The following is a 23,468-nucleotide window of genomic DNA, read 5'->3' as shown; positions in this document are numbered from 1 at the left end:
GGAAGAGATGTTCTGGAGGAACTTCTTCCAAAGAATCTCTGTAGTGTAGACGTAGCCTCTTTGTTTTAGGATGCAGGTTTTCAGGTCTTGCGTGCTATGGCCTACTTCATTGAAATGCTCACTGGTGGGTTTGTGTATTCAGATTCCTAATGTCTGATTTGTGTCCATTCATACTTTGGCAAAGTGATTGTCCAGCTTGTTCAATATACCTAGCAGAGGGGCATTGCTGACACATGATGGTGTATATCACATTGGTGGAGTTAGAGGAATATGAGTCCCTGATAGCGTAACTGACAGGGTTAGGTCCAGTGATGGTTTCTTCAGTATAAATATGTGGACAGAGTTAGCAGTGGGGTTTGTTGCAGGGAAGAGTTCCAGGATTAGTATTTTTGTGGTATGGTATGTGATTGCTAGCGAGAATTTTCCTGAGTTAAGGTGGTTGTCTGCAGGAAAGGGCAGCTATCTCACCCAGGGCCTCTGAAAGTATAGCATCAAGTTCCAGAATAGGTTGTAGGTTATCGATAATGTGCTGGAGGGGGTTTGAGTTGGGGGCTATACGTGTTGACAAGTGGTGTTCTGTTACTGACCTTCTTGAGCCTATCTAGAAGTAGCTGGTTTCTGGGTATTCATTTGGTGTTGTCAATCTGTGGGGTTTTGTTTGTTTCTTTGTTTTGTTGTTGTTTTTTAACCTTCTCCCATTGGGTAATTAAGTTTTATGAATGCTTGGTAGAGTTCTTCAAGTTTTTGATGTCAGTGGGATTGGAGCAGATGCAGTTGTATCTAAGGGCTTGACTATAAATGATGGATCATATGATGTGTCCTGAATGGAAGCTGGGGGCATGTAGGTAAGTATAGCAGTCAGTGGATTTCTGGTGCAGAGTGGTATTGATCTTGCCGTGACTGATTTGTACTGTGGTGTCCAGGAAATGGATCTCTCATGTGGAATGGTGAAGGCTGAGATTGATGATGGAGTGCAGGTTGTTAAAATCTCTGTGGAACTCTTTTCCATGGGTGTAAATGATAAATATATCATTGATGTAGTGTATGTAAAGGTTTCTGTAAAGTAAAGATTTCTAGATCTGAAGAAGTGGATCTGTCCCACGAAAGCTCATCACCTAATAAATCATTTTGTTAGTCTTTAAAGTGATACAAGACTGCTGGTTTGTTTTACAAGAATTAGCTTTGGTTTCAAACCCCTTTGAAATTTGCCCATAAGTAGCTTTCAAGTTACACCTTAATGAGCTGATTGTTCTGACATTATCACACTAGTTCTCTTTTGGTGACAGGTAAGGTAGAAATACTACCTTGGTCAGGATGGATCATTTTGAATTAGGAGTAGCACTAAAATAAAGTTAAAAATTATGTGGGAGATGCAGGGAAACAGCTTGGCCAGATCTCCAGTATGGATCCTGGGGATATTTTGTTCTGTTTAAAAGAGAGAATTTGTTCCTACTCTTTTTGTCTTGATAAATTAAACAGTAATAAGTCACCAAAACCAGATGGTATTCATCCAAGAGTTCTGAAGGAACTCAAGTATAACATTGCAGAATTGCTATCTGTGGTATGTATCCTGTTGCTCAAATTAGCTTCTGTATCTGCTAACTAGAGGGTAGTTAATGTAGCCCCAATTTTAAAAATAGATTTGTCTTTGGACTTTCAGAAAGCCTTTGACAAGTTCCCTCCCCAAAGACTCTGAAGCAAAGTAACCTGTCATGGCATAAGAGAGAGAGCCCTTTTATGGTTGAAAGATAAGAAATGAGGGGTAGGAATAAATGGGCAGTGGAAAGAGGTAAATAGCAGGATACCCAACGACCTGTGTGGAGATGAATGTTATTCACTCCCTTCTCCAGATCATTTATAGTGAAGTGGTAAAAGAGAACAGAAAATTACTCAAGATAATTAAGTCTATATCTGACTGCAAAAGAGTATCATTGCAAAAAGATGCACGGGGGGTGGGGTTCCAGTTATACATAGAAAATGGTGGGGTATACATTGACCATTACCAGTCAAGAAAGAGATCTTGGAGTAGTTGTGGATACTTCTCTGAAACCATCCTCTCTGTGCACTGGCAGTCAGAAAAGCTGTTAAAAAAGCTAACAGACAGTACGGAACGGGATAGATCATAAAATAGAAAATACAGAAAAGTTACTATAGACATCCCTGGAACGTCTACACTTGGAATAGTGAATGCATTTTTGGTTACCAAGTCTGTAAAAGGTGTATTGAAGTAGACAAGATACAAAGGAGGTGAATGAAAACAGTCAGGGACATGGAACAGCTTTCGTTCAAGGAGGGATTAAAAAATTGGGACTCTTCAATTTAGAGAAGAAACCATGGAGGGGAGATATGACAGAACGCTATGAAATTATGAGTAACCACGGAGAAAGTGAATAGCGAAATGTTACTTACCCTTCACAAAAGAACTTGGGATCATCCGATTAAATTAATGTGCATCAGGTTTATAAACAAAAGAAAATATTACTTCACAAAACCCCGAATCAACCTGTGGAACTTGTTGCTGTGGGATGTTGTGATGGCCAAAAGTTAAGTGGTTTCAAAAGAGAATTAGATAAATTTGTGGTGGATTAGCCTATGCAAGGGTATTAGCTACATCAGGGTGGGCAATTATTTTTGAAGGGGGGCCACTCCAAGATTTTGGTAAGTGGTAGTGTGGAGTCTGGGATTGAAGTTGGGTGCAGAAGGGAATTTAAGAAAGGGAACTGTGGTGCAGATAGGGTGAGGGATTTAGTTTGGTTGAAGGAGGGGATTGTGACCTGGGGCAGGGTTTTGGGCTGCAGGGTCTATGAGCGGTCTGGAAGGGAAGTGGGGTGTGGTACCAGAAGCAGGCTGTGACCAGAAGGCACTTACCTAAGCAGCTCCTGGCCAGCAGCACTCGGAGGCAGTCTTCCCTGCCTGCCAGCAGCCCCAGACTGCTGGCTGTTCCAGTCGGCTCTCAGGGCTGGAGGAGGAGAGCTTCGGACACTAGTCTCACCCCAGCAAATTCTCTCAGCTCCCATTGTTTGGTTTTGAGCAGTACTCTTGCCCCAGCAAAATTTCCTACCTTATATTGGCCGGAAATTGGCCAACGGGAGCTGAAAAATTGTGCTGCATTGCCCCTGCCCCCAGCAAAATATTTCGGCTCCTACTGGCACCCAATGTTCTTCCCCCTTCCAGCCCTAGTGGCAGGCTGTGGGTCAGATTACAAGGCTTGTCTGGCCAAATTTGGCCCACTGGCTGTATTTCGCCTGTCGTGAGCTAGATGATCAGGCATGCAAGCCCATATTCTGGGTGACCTTAAGTCTCTGACCGTCAGAAGCTGGGGTTGGACAACAGGGAGTGGATCACTTGAAATCATCTTGTTCTGTTGATTCCTTGTGTAACCTCTGGTATAGCCACTTACAGAGATATGGCGCTAGCTGGACCGTTTATTTGCACAGAACGGCTTTGATTAACTTCAGTTGCCACTGAAAGTGCTCAGCACTTCTCGGTATCAGACCCTCCGGTCTCAATGAGGGCACTTGCTGAATGGCTCCTCCAAGGCTTCAGAAAAAGGAGCTCTCAATTAGTGACAACATATGAAAAGTTTAGCTTATGAAGTAATAAGGAATTCAGTAGTTTTGCAAGAGAAATAGCTGGTCATCCTTCAAGAGTTACCTGTTTGGCAAAGTACAGTGATTTTTATAGATAATGATTGATGAAGTGTTACTAGGGAAACAATTGCATATCTGAATGGTGTCACAAAAACATCAATCACAAACTGCTTGCACTGTTTTTTCTATGGGTTCTGGAGTCAGCTTGCATTTTTAAACTTTCCTTAATGTTCAGCTTTATATAAATACCTGCTGCTCTTTCAAATCAATGCTGTCTATGAGAAGTGAAATTAAAACATGCTGCCTTTGGAAGTAGAAAATGTTCTGGCAGGCTATTTAATTACTGTGGGAGTAAGTACTCATTACTTTTGAGAGTTGACTGGAGAAAGTACTAGTTTTCCTAGAAGCACGAGAACCCTTGATTCATAGACAATACTGCATTGTCAATGTGGTGCTGGTTCAGCAGCATCTTTCCACAGATACTTGGCAAGTATTTAAAGGCCACATTTTGTGTAATTGGTTTAGTCTTTGAAAATGATCCACTTCTTTGTGTTAAAGGATGTACACAGCAGTACAGGATTTTATGCTGACATTCTTGTGCCTTTGTCTTCTACCAATTGGGGTGTGTTTGTATAAGTTTTGTAGCTCCTCCAAGAGTAACATAATGCTTTGTCATCAGTGTTTATACTGAGGCATGCAGAAGAATATTTACTTCAGTAGCCTTGTGAAGCTGGAATATAGAGGAATATATTCACAATATTTTGTCAGCAAGTGAAACGCTTCTGTGTCTGGATATTCAAAAGTGCGTGTGTGTGTGCACATATTCACATTGTCTGCACATAAGAGGTATGAAAATGGGATTTAGGGGATGCTATGTATTTTCCAAAATATGCAAATAGGACCAGAGGTGGGGTGGTCAAAACAGAGAATAAGTGCTGACATAATTCATATCTACTGCAGAAGCCTTTTGGAATTTTTTTTTCTCACTAGCTTTCTGCAGTTTTGTTGTTAGTGGTATAAATTATTGTGAAATAGTAACAAAGGGGATTACTGGGCATAGTTTTCTAATTATTCGCAAGGGTGGCTGACATCTAAACATCAGTCTTGCTTACAGACCTTGAAAGGATTGTAGTTGTAACTCAACTAGTTTACTGAATATGTAATAAATGATTTGTACAGTATATGTGTGATTTATTGTGGCATATATTTGTCACACTGATCTATTTTATGACCTAGTTAGGATACTGTGCTTGGGCTTAGAGCTTTCACTAGGTGCAGACTGCTCTCTGCTTAATTTTATAATACTCTCTGCCAACGAATGTATGGAGAAGCACAGATCTGTTCAGTAGATGTGCTTTGTACACAGGGTGGAAGGCAACTGACTTTCTGGGCTCCTGGGCAAGCTTGAAAGGGGAATGCAGCCAGCCCTCACTGCCACAAGAAAGGTGCAACACGCACCCTCTTCCACTGCCATGAGAGAGACACGTGGCAGCCCTCAAAGCCTCCCAGAGCACACCAGCAGGTGCTTCAGTGGAAATTTAAAGTCCCAGTAGCGGTGGCAGGAGCCCCAGCTCTTTTGAATCTCTGGGCCCTAGAGCAGTTACCTCTCTCCTTCCTCCTGCCCTTCGCAGCAGTCCTATTTGTACACAAATTGTGCAACCAAAAGTAATGCGGTGATACTCCTTCTAAATGCAAACAAAAGCTCCACCACTCTACGTTTTTGATACAGTATGAGGGTTTAAGCACAGTGTTTGTTTTACATATAACTTTAGCGTAGCAATTTATTTAATACATTTGGTTCTGAAATAATGCATTTACATAAAATTACTAAAACTTCTGTCTCCCTGTTCCTCTATTCTAGGCGTAAAACCATTGGATTATAGTAAATTAAGTTTTGGAACCAAAGTGATGGTAAGACAATTTAGGCAATTTGGAACATGGCCACCTGTTAAAATGCAGAAGCTAAAGGAATTGTTTTATGACAAAACTTACTGAAAATCTGAATTTCCTGGATATCATTTAACTGCTTTCTTAAATGACCAAGATTGGGATCTCATGCAACCAGTGTACGTTTTGGAAACTATTCTTCAAAAGGGACTTCTGCATTTAAAAAGCAGAGATGCCTATATCTTCTTTTGGAACTTACTAAAGCTGAACATATTCTCAAATCATGACCAGTTTGAAGCGGTCCCAGACTGAAAGAGCTGTTGCCACTGGGGTAGCAGTCGGAACAGATGGAGCTTCTAAGGTCCACTCAGATGACTTTTACATGAGACGCTTTAGGTCACAGAATGGCAGCTTAGGATCTGCAGTCATGGCTCCTGTGGGGCCTCCTCGCAGTGAAGGTCCTCACCACCTTACCTCTACTCCTGGTGTTCCCAAAATGGGAGTTAGGGCCAGAATTGCTGACTGGCCACCCAGGAAGGACAACGTCAAAGAAACTAGCAGATCAAGTCAGGAAATTGAAACATCAAGTTGCCTTGATAGTATGTCCTCTAAAAGCAGCCCTGGGAGCCAGGGGAGCTCTGTGAACCTGAATGCTAGTGACTCTGTCATGTTAAAGAGTATCCAGAACACTCTTAAAAACAAAACAAGACAATCTGAGAACCTAGATTCTAGGTTTCTTACACCTGATGGTTACCCCAGTTCCCCTAGGAAAGCTCTTCGCAGAATAAGACAACGCAGTAACAGTGACATTACCATAAGTGAGCTTGATGTGGATAGTTTTGATGAATGTATTTCACCCACTTTTAAATCTGGTCCATCCCTTCACAGGGAATATGGTAGCACATCCTCAATAGATAAGCAGGGAACTTCAGGGGACAGCTTTTTTGATTTACTAAAGGGTTATAAAGATGAGAAGTCTAATCAAAGAAGTCCAGCCCCTGCCAAGCTTAGTGAACTTCTGATAGCTAGTGGAAGCAAGGGTTCAGGATTCTCTTTGGATGTGATAGATGGGCCTATCACACAGAGAGAAAATCTCAGACTCTTTAAGGAAAGGGAGAAACCACTTAAAAGGCGCTCAAAATCAGAGACTGGAGATTCTTCTATTTTTCGTAAATTGCGTAATGCCAAAGGTGAAGGGGAACTCTCAAAGTCTTCAGACCTCGAAGATAACAGGTCAGAAGACAGTCTCAAGCCTTGGACTTGTCCAAAATGCTTTGCCCATTATGATGTTCAGAGTATATTATTTGATTTAAATGAAGCAGCACTCAACCGGCATAATGTTATTAAAAGAAGGAACACTACAACAGGAGCATCTGCTGCTGCAGCGGCGTCATTGGCTTCTGGACCCTTATCCCATTCTGCAAGTTTCAATTCTCCTATGGGCAGTACTGAAGATCTGAATTCTAAAGGAAGTCTCAGTATGGACCAGGGAGATGATAAAAGCAATGAACTTGTGATGAGTTGTCCTTATTTTCGTAATGAGATTGGCGGGGAAGGAGAACGGAAGATCAGCCTGTCCAAATCTAATTCAGGTTCCTTCAGTGGATGCGAAAGTGCCTCTTTTGAGTCTACTCTTAGTTCCCATTGCACAAATGCAGGCGTTGCCGTACTTGAAGTACCCAAGGAGAACCTAGTATTACATTTAGATAGAGTGAAAAGATACATTGTTGAACATGTGGACCTTGGTGCATACTATTATCGGAAATTCTTCTATCAGAAGGGTAAGTAAACTTTTTTTTCCCTTCAATCTATTAATATTTTTTCTGTCTCCAAATTTGAAGTTATTTTGGCATGTAATAGTGAGATGTTCGCGAGTTATGGTTTGCTGTATTCTATTAAGTTTACCCATAATTTAAAAATAGCTTGAATGTGGGGCAGGGTGCCTTGTTTTGGAAAAACAAAGTGAAGTCATTAAAGTCAGTGGCAAAAACTTCCACACTACAGTAATTCCTCACTTACCATTTTTTTGGTTAACATTTTGATTAACATTGTTTCATTATTATGTCCCCAATCTGTTGGAAAACATTCGTGTTTATAGTTGCACAAAGTTTCCTAATAATATTATTTGGCCACCTGGTGGCAGGTAGGGACTTGGAACCAGAATGGGCTGGCAGCTGCCCTACCAGCACCCCTCCACCAGCTCCTTCTGTCTGCTAGCAGGCCTTGCAGATCAACAGCTACTTCCTCCCTCCCTCCCAGCCCACGCCTCCACCCACAGCAATCAGCTGTTTGGAAGCATACAGAAGGCTCTAGTGGAGCGAGTGAGGATCCCTGTTCCCTCCACTAAGTCTCCTGAAATGCCAGCAAACCGCAGGTGGGGGGCATGAGGAAGAACAGAGGAGTTGTTGATCTTCAAGGCCCACCTGTGCAGCAAGGCATTCCCTGGAAAATATGCCACCTTTTATCAACATGGCAGCTTTAGGAGGACATCAGTGAACTTATAAGTAGGTTCCCAGACAACCCTTTGTTTACAACTTGTTTAAAACTTACACTGCATATGTATATAACACCTTTTGTCTGGTGGGGGAAAAAAAAATCCCTAGAACCCAACTCCCTCTATTTACATTACTTTTAATTGGGAAATTGATTTGCTTAACACCATGTTGCTTAAAAATTGCATTTTTCAAGAACGTAGCTACAACATTAAGCAAGAAGTTGCTGTAGGCCCAAAGGGTCCTTAGTTCCCCTTGCTTTATATAAGCAAGATCTAGAAGATTTACCCAGCGTCGCTCAAGTCCTTAAGTCAATTAATTTTTGTTTTTGGGGAAATAAAATGAAAATGTGCATGCTTCATTTAAATCATTGCTCTGGCATGGGGCTGAGTATGAGGAGTTCAGTATGCAGGCTTTCTGGGGAAAGAGCCTTCTCTCATCTCAGCAACTTGGGGCCCTGGTGAGACGTACCTCTCCATGGCTGCTGCAGCTTCAGCTGGGACAGCCAGGGGAAGGGGTGTATGTGCCCCAGGTGGGGCAGGTTCAGATTCTTTGGCCCTGGTGCTAGCAAGCAAAAGTGAAGAATGCACCAAAATCTGCTCTTTCTCCTTGCTCCCTGAGAAAGGCGAGCGACCAACAATGTCCCCATGTGAATCAGAGCAAGGAGAGCATTAGCTCCTCCAACACCTGGAGCATCAACTCTTCCTAAAGGACACTAGGGGATGGTAGGTTTGGGGCTGGGGCAGCCCTGGTTTTGGTGGGGGCGAAGGTGGGGGAGGGTTGCCTCTAGACAGCCCCGTTCATCTTCCTGGTGTTTTCTGTATGGTTTTATGAGAAGCAGTCCCATTCCAGGCACATCCTGTTTTTCTGGCACAACCGAACCCATTCCTTGCTTTAACTTATGATAAGAGGAAGCTTTATACAAATTTGGTGCTCTTACCATTTAGGAGGAGTTCTTGAACAAACAGAGAAATTCTCTCAAATGTATAGTAGCTAATAAACATGCTAATAAAATAGCTGAATATATCATTCTGTATAGCCAATAGGATAGTAATTGTACTACTTAGATGGCCTATTGTGTAAGTAATTGTCAAATCCCGGTGTTATGTTTGTTTTTATAAAATCAAAACAATGATGATAAACATTTACAATGCTGCATCAGTTTCTAGTTTAATATTCCAGTTTAGAATTACATTCAGGTTGGAAATTTGGGCTTTTAATGAAACATATGTTAAAAATCACATGCTGAAGACTGTTCATTTCTTTATAAAAGTGTGAAGAATTGAAAGGAAAAGCACCTTAACAACAATTTGATTTCATTTTTCCCTTCATTTTGGTCTGGATAATGAAACTGGACTGCTTAGTTGCTGGTTTTCATGTAGGAGTACTTGCTGGAATTATGCAGAAAAAACTGACTGTTGATTGTACTGGCTGGAACTTCATGTCTAGTTGCTAAGTTACATTAAAAGGCAGCTAAAAAAAGAAAGGGAAGTTCTCTGTATAATTATGAATGTGTGGTGAGCAATCCATAAGATGCTTTAACATGAGGCCCAGGCTATGAAAACGTTTGAGAATTCCTGACAATCCTATAGTGTTTGGATTTCTGCTGTTCAATATTTACATAAATCTATTTGTATTTATTTCTAAATAAAACAAAAGCAGTCATGCAGCACTTTAAAGACTGGCAAAATAATTTATTGGGCAATAAATTTTCTTGGGGCAGACCCACTTCTTCAGATCTGGAGACAATGCTGTACTAGAAATGGTGCTGAAAGTGAAGTGGCATGACGGTTTTATAACAGACAAATACAAACTAAAAAATGTGACATGAAAACTGACAAGTCGGGTATATAGGACACAAGGAGGGGTGGGGTGCGGGGGGAAGAAGGGGGTAGAGAGAATTACTTAGTGCAAGTGTCAATTAAGATAAGTGATTTGCCTGAGATCACTACAAATATCAAAGATGGGGAAGCTGTCTTTGTAATGCATAAGGTACAGTAGTCCCACGAGTTGTGTGAGGGCTGTGTTCCCACGCACCCCTGCATAACTCAAATTTCCCCGGTGGAACGCACGTTCTGCAGCCAGGGGAGCAGCAGGAGCACCTGGAGCTCCTTTTGAAAGGTGAGTCCTGGGGTGGAGGGGCAGTTGGGGAGGGTTAAGCCTGGCGGTGGGTTGGGGCCATGGGAGGGGGCAGAGGGGGTTAAGCCTGGAGTGAGTTAAGGCTGTGGAGGTGTGGGGGGCATGGAGGGGTGAGCTGGGACTGGAGCCACATGTGCGGGGGGGGAACAGTGAGCTGGACCGCGGAGGATTTGAACCAGGTGGCGGAGATTGATCCGGGGCTGGGGGGAATGGGATTTTGGTTGTGCTTAACTTGCATTCTTGTGAGTTAAGCGCAACTAAAAATTGTGCATTTTGAGGGTTTACTGTAAATGCTATCTTCTTTGAGACCAGGGCACAAAGTATCAAATTCAAGCATAAACTGTAGAAAAGAGACTCTGGAAGAATTCCCCAGAGATTTTAACAACCTGCACCCTGCTATCAATATCAGCCTTGACCATTCCTCACGAGAGATCCGTTTCTTGGACACAATAGTACGAATCACTGATGGCCAAAGCAATACCACTCTGTATTGGAAACCCACTGACTGCTACACTTACCTACATGCCTCCCAGCTTCCATCCAGGACACACCACACAATCCATCATTTATAGTCAAGCCCTTACATATAACTGCATCTGCTCAAGTTCTACTGACAGAGACCAAAAACTTCAAGATCTCTGCCAAGCATTCGTAAAATTTAATTACCCACGGGGAGAAATAAAAAACCAGATTTGACAGGGCCAGAGAAATACCCTGAAACCAACTCCTTCAAGATAGGCCCAAGAATGTCGCCAACAGAACACCACTTGTTATTGTCTATGGCCCGCCACTCAACCCCCTGCAGTGCATTATTAACAACCTACAGCCTATACTAGAACATAATCCTACACTCTGAGAGGCTGTGGGTGAGAGGCCTGTTCTCTCTTACAGACAACCACTTAACCTCAGGAAAATTCTCACTAGCAACCACAGGCCATACACAGTAATACTAATTGTGGAACTTTTCCTTGCAACGAACCCTGTTGCCAACTTTGTCCGCATATTTGTTCTGGAGACACCGTCACTGGACCTTGCCACGTCACTTACAGGAACAGGGGCTCATACTCCTGTACCTCGACCAATGTTGTACATGCCATCATGTGCCAGCAATGCCCCCCTGCTACTTGTATTGGACAGACAAGAAAATAACTTTGCCAAAAAATGGACACAAAGCAGACATTAGGAATAAACCTGTCAGTGAGCATTTCAGTGGAGTGGGCCATATTGTTAAAGACCTGAGAATATTCATCTTAAAACAGAGACTTTAACACCAGATTACAAAGGGAAACATGAACTACAGTTTATGCTCAAATTTGATACTTTGCTCCTTGGTCTCAACAGAGATAGCAATCACCTGATGCATTACAAAGACAGCTTCCCCATCTTTGATATTTGTAGTGATCTCAGACAAGCCATTTATCTTAATTGACACTTGCAGTGAGTAATTTTCTCTCCCCCCTTCTCTTGACTCTTGCTTCCCCCCCCGCCACTTCTTTCTTTCATACCTGATTTGTCAGTTTTCATTTCAGTTTTTTTGGTTTGTATCTCTCATAAAACTGTCATGCCAATTCACTTTCAGCACCATTTCCAGTACAGCACTTTCTCTGAAGTGGGTCTGTCCCATGAAAGCTCATCGCCTCATAAATTATTTTGTTAGTCTTAAAATGCTAGATGACTGCTCTTTCCTGTTTTGTTAGGATACAGACTAACACGGCTACTTCTCTGTTATTTGTAAATGTTTAATGGTGCATATAAATTTGTGTATAGTAAGTAATAAAATATACATTTTGGGCTTCAAATACTTGACAGCATCCTTTAACTATATGAAATTGTGACATCACTTGAGTTAAACATTCATATACAGAAATATTTGTAGTAAAGAATCCTACTTTTAAAGTTGGCAAAATGAGCTGAATATAGGAAATGCTGACACTCTGTATGACCATGAGTCATCAGCTAACAGCAGATGGGACATTGATCTTCTCTTGATGGGGCCTCTCTTTTTCCTTGGGTGGGATCTTTCAGAGGGCTCAGCTTCTGCTATTTTCTGGCCATCAAGAGCTGCTGGCAGCTGGTTGTCCAGACAGCCTGGCTTCGGGGACTGATTCCATTGCACGCTCACCCAAATTCATACTTTCCTCACTCTCACAAAAGAGAGCTCACTTCAGAGAAAGCAGAAACAATGAGAAGTCCTGTAGCACCTTACAGACTTACAGATTTTTTTTGGAGCATAAGCTTTTGTGGGCTAAGACCCACTTTGTCAGGTGCAATTTTTTCCACAAAAGGAACAGTTAGGATTTCTTACAGACTTATGGTATCTCTAAACAATTTCTTATTAACTTATAATACTTAAAATAGAGCTAGCAGCTGCTACAAAACAAAGGTTAGAGGAAGTTACAGGACTTAAAACCATCAATAACTGAAAGTTACAGAGCTTACATCTGCATTGTACTGGACTGAGCAGAGGCTCTATACAACTTAAGAACAATGAAAGCACAACTGTGCTCCATTTCTCTAGTCATGATGTAAAAGCAGTTGTTTTGAAGGAGAAAAGGAGGTTACTCAGTCTCCAGCGGAAAGAAAGAAGTTGCAGTTAGGGACTGTCTCATTTCCTATGCAGCATTAGATAAACAATTTTTCCCATGCCTGAAAATGTTCAGAGCTGGCTGTAATAAGTGCAGCAGTGCTTTTTTTTTTTTTTTTTTCAGTGATATTATGGCAGGTTCAGGTAGAATTGTTGGCTTGTGTAGTTCTGATCAGGTGGAATCTGTTATGGGCTGCAGCAGTAATCCAAAGTGTTTTTTGTTTTTTTTTTTATTGGAAACATTAAATCAGAAGACACAAAAATAGCTGCATATTTTAATTGCAAAACTCTAAAACATCAGGGTGAAGGTGGAGGATAGGATCAGAGCCCAAATGGCAATCTGAGCTGCAGTGTCAAAATACCATCTATTTTAGCACCCTTGCATTAGCTTCTCCACCATAAGTCTGGAGACATGGGCTGGAATATTTGCTGCCAGAGCATTTTGATTACTGTACAAAAAAATAAACAATAGCTCAATACAAGCCAACCTGCTATGAGAGTAAACTTGCTACTATATGAAAAAGCGTGCTTTTTTTAAAATTGAGAATTACAGATTGAACCAAGTTTGTAATCGTGCCTGCCAAATTGTGACTAATATTTGAATAAAGAATTCCCAAATATTTCTTAAGTTGTGCATCGTCTAAATATACTGCTGCAGAAGTTTTGTTTCATATTGCTTTGGAAGAAAATGTAAATTCTCTAATTAGTCTAATTTAAACCTGGGAATTCCCAGAGAATGCTGAAAATAATAGGTTACTGCACCGGCCATAAATCTTTTTATTCTTAATTGAAAGAATGAAGTTCCAGCCTGACATTCAAATAGGATCTGTGTTACTTTTTTGGTAGGACCTGTGATCATCTGTTTCTGTTCGTGTTGCATAAACACATGCAACATTATGATATAATAGGAGTTGTTGCCTTGTGGAATACTTGCATTTATAGTTGACCAAGTGTTTCTCTAAATTTAACCTGCCAGGCAGTCTAGGTTTGAATTTAACTACTTGCACTCAAGCTTCCCATTTAATTGTGTTGCATGCTGTATTAGTGGCAATCCTTTCTCTCGCCTTACCTACTTCCGTCCTTACTCAGAATAGTCCCAAGAATTGTAAATAGTAAAAGGGTCTCAACCCAACATCCGAATGCTTTTGCTTTAGTTTCGGGTCTGTGTTGTGTTGGGCTATTTTATCTATTCTAGAAAATTTGGATTTGTTTATATGAATTGAGTAATTTACATGTGTAAAATAAGATTGTATCATATTTTCCACTGCTCTCTCCAGTCCAGTTTTAAACTCAAGAGTTCAGTTTCTCTTGAGGTACTGTTCCATGGCAGCATTCTGAAATGTATCTTGATATTCAGCCTACATTTTTCAATACTTAATTTTGTCTGTGCATTAATTTTGTATCTTTTATTCTCACTCTAAATAATACTTCTGTCTTAAATTTGAATACCCTTTGGATACTTGCAGAGATTTACTAAATTGGTCATGAACTGTTGTATTGCAAGCTATAGTTTTGGTCTTTTCTACAGAGAAAGTCAAGCGTTGTCTAAATTTTTTATAGTGTAATCAATACTGTCATTTCAGATTTAAATAGATAGGTTGGAATTTGTCACATCTATTCATTTGCTTCCGTGCTTTTCATGGATTGGGTCAAATGTATTGATTAATTTTGTATGGGTGAAATCTACCCCTTTGGAAAGGGCTAGCATATGGGGAAATGTATTAAGTCCCATTTCAATTGTTTTTTGAGTATAGGCACAAAGATGAATGTCGCCCTATAAATATAGATAATTTTCATTGGTGAATTGACAGCACTGAGGGTGAAATTTGGCTTAAGTGAAGTCCGTGGCAAGCTCCCATTGGCTTCATGGGTCTAGAATTTCACACAATAGATCGTCTGTATGCAGACTGTTTCTGTGAGAACTGTAACGTGATTTTTTCTTTTTTATTATTTTTATACACAAGAACACTGGAACTATTTTGGGGTAGATGAGAGCCTGGGTCCAGTAGCTGTGAGCATTCGAAGAGAGAAACCAGATGAAATAAAAGAAAATGGACCTCTGTACAACTACCGCATCATTTTCAGAACAAGTGAGGTAAGCAATGTGTGAGGGGAATCAGAGGGGAAGAAACTAATAGTGAACAGGGAAAGCCGGGGGGTCTGTGGTGAAGTAGTTGTATTGCAGATATTGGAAATCAGAAGGAAGCCTGTGTATTGCTCATGATAATGATAATTTTGTTTTACATACACATGAGCCTGAACGTTAGTGTGCCTCCTTACCAAGACCCATAACAAATTATATTTTACAGAATAAAGATAAATATATCACCAAGTGAGTTATACGGTAGCCTTTTCCATAAATAAGCAGAATATTTGAACAAATCACTTGGATTAGGGCTTGAAAAATCTACTGGACCATTAGAGGTATGTAAGCAAGCATGGAACATTGCCCACCTTCACGCTTTAGATGGCAATGCATTGATCTGAAAAGCCTATTTTATTTCTAACATCTAACTAGTATGGCTGAGGTTACACTAGTGAGTTTTGCCAACAAAATCTGTGGAACAGCCACACACAAAACTCAGCACTTTTGCCAGTAGTTTTCTGCCTCTCGGCTTTGAGGCATAATGCTGCTGTTGACAGTCTGTTGACAAAAAAGCTGTGTGTATGCTCTGGGGGGCCTTCTGTCAACAGACGGAGCATCTAGAACAATGGGCAGCCCTGTCTGCTGTGCTTCCAGGTACCTGTTTTGTTGAGAGTGCAGCCTGGTAGGGCCAGGGCCACTCTGTCTACAGAGCGGAGCACTCTTCCAAGTGGCTTTTGTGTGTCAACAGAAGTTTTGTCAGGAAATCTCTTCCGACAGTAACTTCTGTCAACAGATTACTGTAGCCTATTTGTGTGGGGTGAGAAGATGGGGATAGTGTACAGATAAGTCGTCTTTTCAGATAGTGTGTCTAGGCTTTATTTTTGGTCCTATTTTTTCTAGATAGCAGATGTATGATGCAGCTGAAGCTTTCCTTCCAGATTCGTTTCTTTTCATTCACTTCCTCTCAGCTGCAAGAAGGAGAGTGGTTTTTTTTGTTTTTGTTTTTTTCCCCTTTTGGCTTTTTTCCTAGTAGAATGAATGGCTGGATATTCCACTTACCCTTTCTTCCAAACTGGGAAATTTCATTTCCTCTTTTTTTTCCTCTCCCATTTCACATTACATCCCTATCATAGCTGCTGTTCATGGCACATTTATTTTAAGAGTGGCCATCTTCACTGCTGCAGTTCTTATCCTTTAGCTGGAGAGAACATGACCAGACTCTGCAATTTTAATTTCCTGCTCTGTAAATCTAAGCCACAAACTACAAATCATCAGCTGTGTCTAAGAATGCTGCCTATGCTATGAGCTGAGGGGGAAGTGTTCTGAACTTATATAGGTGTTGATTTTACCTTTTCTTCCTCCTATGGTTGGGTTTCTGGAGCTGCAAAATGAAATCTGAAACCTCTTGTTAGTGTGAGTTAAGTTCCAGCTGTTGTGGCATCAAAAGTGAAACTGACTAATCTCTTGTTAATGACATTTTGTTACAACAAAAGGATTGTAACATTCTTGGGAGAGTTTTGTCAGTGACAAGTAGGGGAGAATACCTTTTAGAAAGCTGCATGATGTCTGAAGATGTGTGGGGGTTTTTGTTGTTTTGTTATGAAGAAGCACACCCAATTGTTTGGTGCACCCAAATGTGCTGCACTCTTTGTAATAGCAATCATAATTTTTTTGCAGTTGCTTTCTGTGTAGTTTAACAAAATTGACATTTCCACTTGTCTTATGATGCTGTTGAAACTTTCCTTCTCACCATTCATTTCAAAGTAAGTTCTATGTAAAGCTGGTGTAACTTTCTTCAAGAAGATTTTTGATGGGCACTTTACTTAGTTTCTTACCTGAAGTATTCAGTTCAAATGCAGTTCAGTGCACAACTAGGACTTTTATTTATTTAAAACTTCAGCTCTGATTTAAGATTAGTCTTCATCTTGCAGAACACCTCAGGCTAAACTTACAGTACCATTGGTGAAAGCTGTGGGGATCTTATGGGTTATTGTATTAGTTTGTGGAAAACATCCCATGTTTTGCAATAAAATAGTAGTTGTTTTGGGATTAATAAATAAAATAATGGAAGGATGTGGATAAATAATACAACTGCAATTTCCATACTGAATCAAAATAAAGTTTGCATAGACTTATGACTGGATAATTAGATATACAAGGTGTTTAACTATATGAGGCTTTTTAACCCTGTTGCTTATTTAAATTTAGTCCCGCTTTGCAATAACTATAAGTTACAGTGTAATAATTGGTGTATGTTCTTCTTTCAAGTCTGCAAGTTTTGAGAATCAAGATGGGCAAGCTTGCAAGTATTCTTGCTTAGGCTATGTCTACACTAGAGCAATTTTTCAACAGACTTCTGTTGGAAAGTATTGGAGGGGTAGCCGTGTTAGTCTGGATCTGAAACAGCAACGAAGGGCCTTGTGGCACCTTATAGACTAACAGAAAAGTTTTGAGCATGAGCTTTCGTGAGCACAGACTCACTTCATCAGATGGTGGTCTTGGAAGTCTGCAGGGCCAGGTATAAATAAGCCAGAGCAAGGGTGGGGATAACAAGGTTAGCTCAGTCAGCAAGGGTGAGGCTTACTACCAGCAGTTGATCTGGAGGTGTGAACACCAAGGGGTGGGGGGGAATGGCTGGCTAAATACAAAAGCAGCTTCTCCTCCCTCGGTGTTCACACCTCCAGATAAACTGCTGGTAGTAAGCCTCACCCTTGCTGACTGAGCTAACCTTGTTATCCCCACCCTTGCTCTGGCTTATTTATACCTGGCCCTGCAGATTTCCAAGACCAGCATCTGAAGAAGTGAGTCTGTGCTCATGAAAGCTCATGCTCAAAACTTTTCTGTTAGTCTATAAGGTGACACAGGACCCTTTGTTGCTATTTCTGTTGGAAGATATCTTCCGACAAAACTTTTATTGACAGATCACGGCCAGACTGCCAAGTGGATTAAAAGAGCCATCTGCTCTGTTGAAAGAGAGCAGCCGTACTGCCTGTCTGCTCTCATGACACAATGGTCAACCAGAAGAGCAGCAGACAGGGCTACCCGGTATCCCAGAAGGCCCCCAGGACATCCAGATCACCTTTCTGTCAACAGTCTGCGGACAGAGGTGTTCTGCCTCATGGGGGAGCAGCGGAATGCTGTTGACAGAAGGGCTATGTTCCGTCAATTTACGGTTGACAGAACACCTTGGGAATGTGTATGGTCTGTGGGTTTTGTCAATGAAATTCTGTGCTATAGACAGTTGTATCTCAACGTAGGCTCCAGTGACTCACAGAATCATCGAGATGCAGAAATGGAAAGGGCCTTGCACTGAGGAAGGACTAAGTATTATCTAGACCAGGGATCAGCAACCACCAGCACAGATTGCAAGAGGGGCATGCAAACCAATTTTCACTGGTACATGAGGTGGGAGCTCAGTCCTGCCCCTCTTCCCCATGCAGCAAGGGAGCTTGCTTAAAGCCACGTCACCTGTGGGTTACCAAAGGACCTGCTCATGCTACCAGCTGCCACCTAAACGGTAAAGCTCTGCATCTTTATTTACTTAATGAAGCTGTAAGTATCACCAGCACTCAGACCATACACACAGGTTAAAAGGTCAGATTTTGGCACTCCACCTCAGAATGGTTGCTGGCCCCTGATCCTAACGGGTGTTTGTCGGCTCTCTTTTGGTAAACCAGAGATGAGGAACCTTTTTTTTCCCCTCTCGGGACAATAATGCACAGGAAAATCAGTTGGAGGCCTCACATGTTTGCACAAAAGCCCCAAAAAGTACTCACCTGCTCCCACGCACATACATGCACACTGAAAAACCCAACTTAAATACTCTGGGCCAGATTAACTCTTCTGTGGGTCTGGGGCTATTAGATTTTGTGATGCCCCTTAGAATCCCAGGTGGGGACAAAAATGACAGGTACAGCATGTGGGAGGAGGCCATGGGTTGAGACCAGAGGGTGGGTGCGAGAGGAGGTGCAGGCTCCGACGGGGGGTGCCAGCTCTGGGGTGGAGCCTGGGATGAAGCGTATGGGATACAGGAAGAAGCTGAAAGCTGGGCCAAGCGATTTGTTATGCCTGCCTCAGGACAGGAGGGATGGGGTGGATTGTCGGATCTGGGTGGGAGTTAAGGTGTTGGAGCAACCTCGGGGTGGGGTCTGGGGTCTACAGGTGAATTAGGGACTCACGGTGCAGGAGGGGGCTCAAGGCTAGGGCAGGGCATTGGGTTCAGGGCACTTACCTGGGTTAGCTCTTTTTTGGTGTATTGGGGGGGAGGAGGGGAAAGCAGGTGGCTCAGTGCAAGCCATGCTGCACTGGGCTTGCCTGCAGGCGCTGTGGGTACTGCCCCTGCAGCTTCCATTGGAAGGGATTCCCAGCCAACGGGAGCTGCGGAGCAAAGCCTGCAGGTAAGTGCAGTGCATAGCCAGAGCTTCCCACAGCAATTTGTCATGATGTGGTTGCAGCCCAATATTCAAGAAAGGTAAGGCGAATCAAGTAGACATATAAAGTCAGTGTGCATAAATTCTGTTAATTCTTTTCCCTTTCCTCCCGCACTTCTCCAGCTTCTTTGCTTTTCTTCAGAAGTAAAGTGGACTAATCTTCCTACTCCTCTGTTCCAATTTACACACATTGGTTTCCTAACTTTAGTTGAATTGCTTTAGTATCCCTTGTTAGGTATGTTCTCAGATTCTTTCCAAAGTGAAGCTCTTGGGGGGAAAGAAAGGAGGAGAGAGAAGATGCTTATTGCTTATAACAAAAATCTGTCTATTCTAAACTACCATCTGTTTTAATATAATTTGGATTTTATTTATAAACTGATACTTTTCCTAACAAAGTATCAGTCATTTCTGTGCCTAAAAGACAACTTATTTGTGTTTCACTGAAAAAGCTTCATGCAGTTAAAGCCTCATGGTTAGAATTTTGTGACACTTAAAAGCAGGTGAAATGCTCACTGGGGATGTCTCATTGAACTTATCTTTCAGATTTATTTTGGTTGTCACTGCTTATTATTAAAGCCTTACAAGTCTGCTCTCTTCATATGATGCTGTGGTCAGTTTTGAATTTGACCCATTTCGTGATTTTCATAAGACACGTGAACTTCTACGTATCTTCCCTATGTATTAATTTCAGACAAAGTATGAGCCTCTGTAGACTATTACAGAACTCCTGCAGTATCATGTCTGCTGTGCGATATCATAATTAACAGCATTCAGCACATCTGTATTTACTTTATGTAACATGAGTTACTTAAGTCTCTCAAATACTGTTGAGAGATGGGAAAGGTTACATTGTTCTAGTTTACTCTTAGGGTGCGTCTACACTAGCAAGATTTATCTAAGAGAAGTTCTTTCAGAAGAGATCTTCTGGAAGGGCTTCTTTTGAATGGTCATGGTAGTGTAGACATGGTCTTAGTTGTACTGAGACTCCAAAAGGTTGACCTTCCCTGCATGTCATGACAAGTCAGTGTCAAAGGCAGTAACAGGCCCAGTCATGAGTAAATTGGGTGCTCTTTCTATGAGATGATGCATCATCCCTAAATATGTCAAAATAATTTATTTCTGTGTGTTAGCTTCTGACTTTAAGAGGCTCTGTACTGGAAGATGCTATCCCTTCAACTGCAAAGCATTGCACAGCCAGAGGACTTCCCTTAAAAGAAGTGCTTGAGCATGTGGTTCCTGAGCTGAATATCCATTGCCTCAGACTGGCTTTCAACACTCCTAAAGTCACGGAGCAGCTTATGAAACTGGACGAACAAGGGGTAAGTCCCAAGTTAAAGAATTGGAGAGGTAGCCGTGTTAGTCTGTAGCTTCAAGAACAACAAGAAGTCTTGTGGCACCTTGTGCATGCATCTGTTGAAGCGGGTCTTTGCCCACGAAAGCTTATGCTCCAAAATATAGGTGTCAAATGACTACTTGTTCTCGAAGTTAAAGAGCAAGAGGCTTTTCAGAGTTGTAAAATTAAACTGGGAGACCTGCCTTGAACTGCAAAATTATCTGCTCATCTTACATAGCAGCATTTCAGTTCAAATGGGGGCATTTCTGCTATGCTGGATGTAGAAAGTTTTCAGTATTTTTGAAATGGTTAATATCAAACTCACCATGTTGAATTGTTAAATGTTAGGAGGCAAACAGTGACTGAAATAGAAAATTTTGATCTTGCCTGTTAACTTTTTTAGACATTACTCGTGTGAAATCTGAATTCAGATTAATTTTCTTGACAGTTGTGAATTTGTTTCATCGGAATAGATCATAATTCAGTGAAATGCAAATTGTGCATGTGCATTCAATTTCTCTCTCACACAGTTCTCTGCCCAAAATGGAAGGGATGTCATCAAAGACAATTAAACCTTAAAAATTAACTTTTTAATGGCAGTTATTCCATTTAATCACTCCAGTTGTAAGTCCTCATTTTTTGGAAAAAGCCTTTGAGAACATCTGTTAAAGACTAATGTAATATGGGAAGACCTTCTGACATTAACATGAGTTTGAGGTTTTCGATATGAATAGTTTTGCACACGTTCTATTTCTGTAGAGTATAAAGCTATGATTGGAGATAATCATAGAGGTGTAAGACTGGAAGGTACCTTATGAGGTCATCTGTTACATCCCCACCCCTTGAGGCAGGTCCAAGTTTTCCTTAAACTAACCTGGATAGGCGTTTGTCTAACCTGTTCATAAAAACCTCCAACAATGGATATACTGTGATCTCCCTTGGTAACTTATTCCAGTGCTTGCCTATTCTTACAGTTAGATACTAGGAAATACTTCCTAACTACAGATTAAGCTGATTACAACCTGTTTTATCTTCAGTAGCCAGGACAATGATTGACTATTGTCCTCTTACCAGGTACCCACTTCCAGTCTTTTTTAATCAAGACTAAATGTGTTCAATTTTTCTTTGAGTGCTTGCTGACCGCATGCACCTGTGTCAGAAGATTTTTCCATTAGAAATATTCATGGGGGAGCTGACTCAGGTGCCTGCTGGAATGGTGCGCATGTGCTGCCCCATATATGGAGCCTCCGTTTTCCCAGATTGACAGAGACATATGGAAAATACTTGTTGAATATGTTTTCTCCATGAGTTGTGCCTCCCACATTATAGTAGTTTCATCTAGCCACTATTCTCTGGTTTGCTTAAGAAAATGTCACATTGGGCTGTGACAAATGCTTTGCTATAATCAAGATAAATGTCTATGGCTTTTCCTTTCTACACTAGACCAGTAACCCTATCAAAGAAGGAAATTAGGTTGATTTTCACTGATTTACTCATGACGAAATCACGCTGGTTATTTCTTATCATTAACCCAAAGCCAAACCCATACTCTGGCTTCCCTTCAGATCACACCACGTGTTTCTCTTCTAGGTCACCAGTTCTCACACTGTGGCTCAGGATCCCATAGGGAGTCACAACCCCATTGTAATGGGGATGTCAGGGATGGCTGAGTTTTGCAGGGGCCCAGCGTTGAAGCCTGAGCCTGACTGCTCAGGGCCAAAGCCAAAACTTGAAGGCTTCAACAGGGCTCAGGTTACGGCCCTGCTTCCTGCAGCTGAAGCTTTGCCCCCTCACCCCCAGCCTGCAGAAGTAGAGCTCAGGCTTTGCAAACAAACGCACGGGCAGCGGAGCTTGAGTCAGCTCAGGCTTCAGAAAAGATGAAGTGATTTTTCCAGGTTCACAGAGCAAGTCAATAACTAATCTGAAATTGAAACTGAAGATTTTGATTCCTGATTGTATGCTTGTATCATTAGACCATATTGCCCCTATGAAAAATAAAATTAGTGTATAACTACAAGCAGTGTGTACATTGAAATTGTGCTCTCTAAAAATAAAAAAATTTAAATCAACATTTGCTACTCCCTGAACTTAATCTGCATGTATCGCAAATGATCCATTTTATCCTTGGTATTTTTGTATTAGGAAAAAGGGGAGGATAAAGAGCCGTATTCACTGTGCCACATTACATAGTCCTCTTTGATTGACTTCTCTAAATTAACCATCGTAACGGTATCGCTACTGGCACATTGTGTCTTTCTAAGAAAATAGCATCCAATCATATTTGAAGACTTTTATATTGTGAACACAGATGGTTGTTCTGAATGCAGCTTTTGCAGTAGTGAATTGAAGTGTGGGAGTTTAATTAGATTATGATAATCATAATTCAGAACAGGAATTTACATATGGTCAGCTATTGTTCAACAGTGAGTATCTCAACTGTTCTAATTTGTTTATCTAAAATACTTTGAGAGAGTACTTGTTATTTTGAGAGGGTTTTATAATAAGAATTAAAATATGGTTGTTGTAAAAACAGACTTTGTTATGAAACTGTTAGGTATTTTTATTTTAACACAACACAATATAGTATCATTTATCAAAATCAGCCTACATTCTCTTACTGGTGGCTGTTAGAATCTGGCAGGGGGTGTTACTTGAGGTATAAATATTATTTTTGTTTAAATCACACATCCAATTGCAAACATTTTTTGTCAAAAATGTGAACTCAGTGACAGTTTGGAAATTGGTGCTGGATGGCAGGCAAAGTTAAATATTTAATTTAATCTGCAGAGAAAAACTTCAATTTTTACGTACCCTGAATTAGTGCACTTTGGGAACAGTGGACGTCTGCCAGCCTCTCCCCACCCTCTGTTGTTCCCAAAGTGCACTGGAGTCTAACATCTGGGAGACACTCTATCAACTATCTAAAC

General features: G+C 41.2%; 1 protein-coding gene across 9 annotated transcripts in view; it reads left to right on the top strand.

Annotated features, from left to right (window-relative positions):
• The window catches only part of SIPA1L1 (signal induced proliferation associated 1 like 1), a 321,214-nt gene that overhangs the window by 209,972 nt on the left and 87,774 nt on the right, over positions 1-23,468 (top strand). For all 9 annotated transcript variants that reach the window (XM_074997151.1, XM_074997143.1, XM_074997149.1 and 6 more), the window contains 3 exons: positions 5,452-7,258; positions 14,657-14,787; positions 20,339-20,527. In XM_074997151.1, coding sequence (XP_074853252.1) covers positions 5,761-7,258; positions 14,657-14,787; positions 20,339-20,527 — 1,818 coding nt within the window. In that variant the 5' untranslated portion in view covers positions 5,452-5,760. The remainder of the gene's footprint in view (positions 1-5,451; positions 7,259-14,656; positions 14,788-20,338; positions 20,528-23,468) is intronic.

Source organism: Carettochelys insculpta, chromosome 6, assembly GCF_033958435.1.
Source record: "Carettochelys insculpta isolate YL-2023 chromosome 6, ASM3395843v1, whole genome shotgun sequence".
Taxonomy (NCBI): Eukaryota; Metazoa; Chordata; order Testudines; family Carettochelyidae; genus Carettochelys; species Carettochelys insculpta.
Note: the sequence above shows the minus strand (reverse complement) of the source record. Positions and strands in the feature narration are given on the sequence as shown.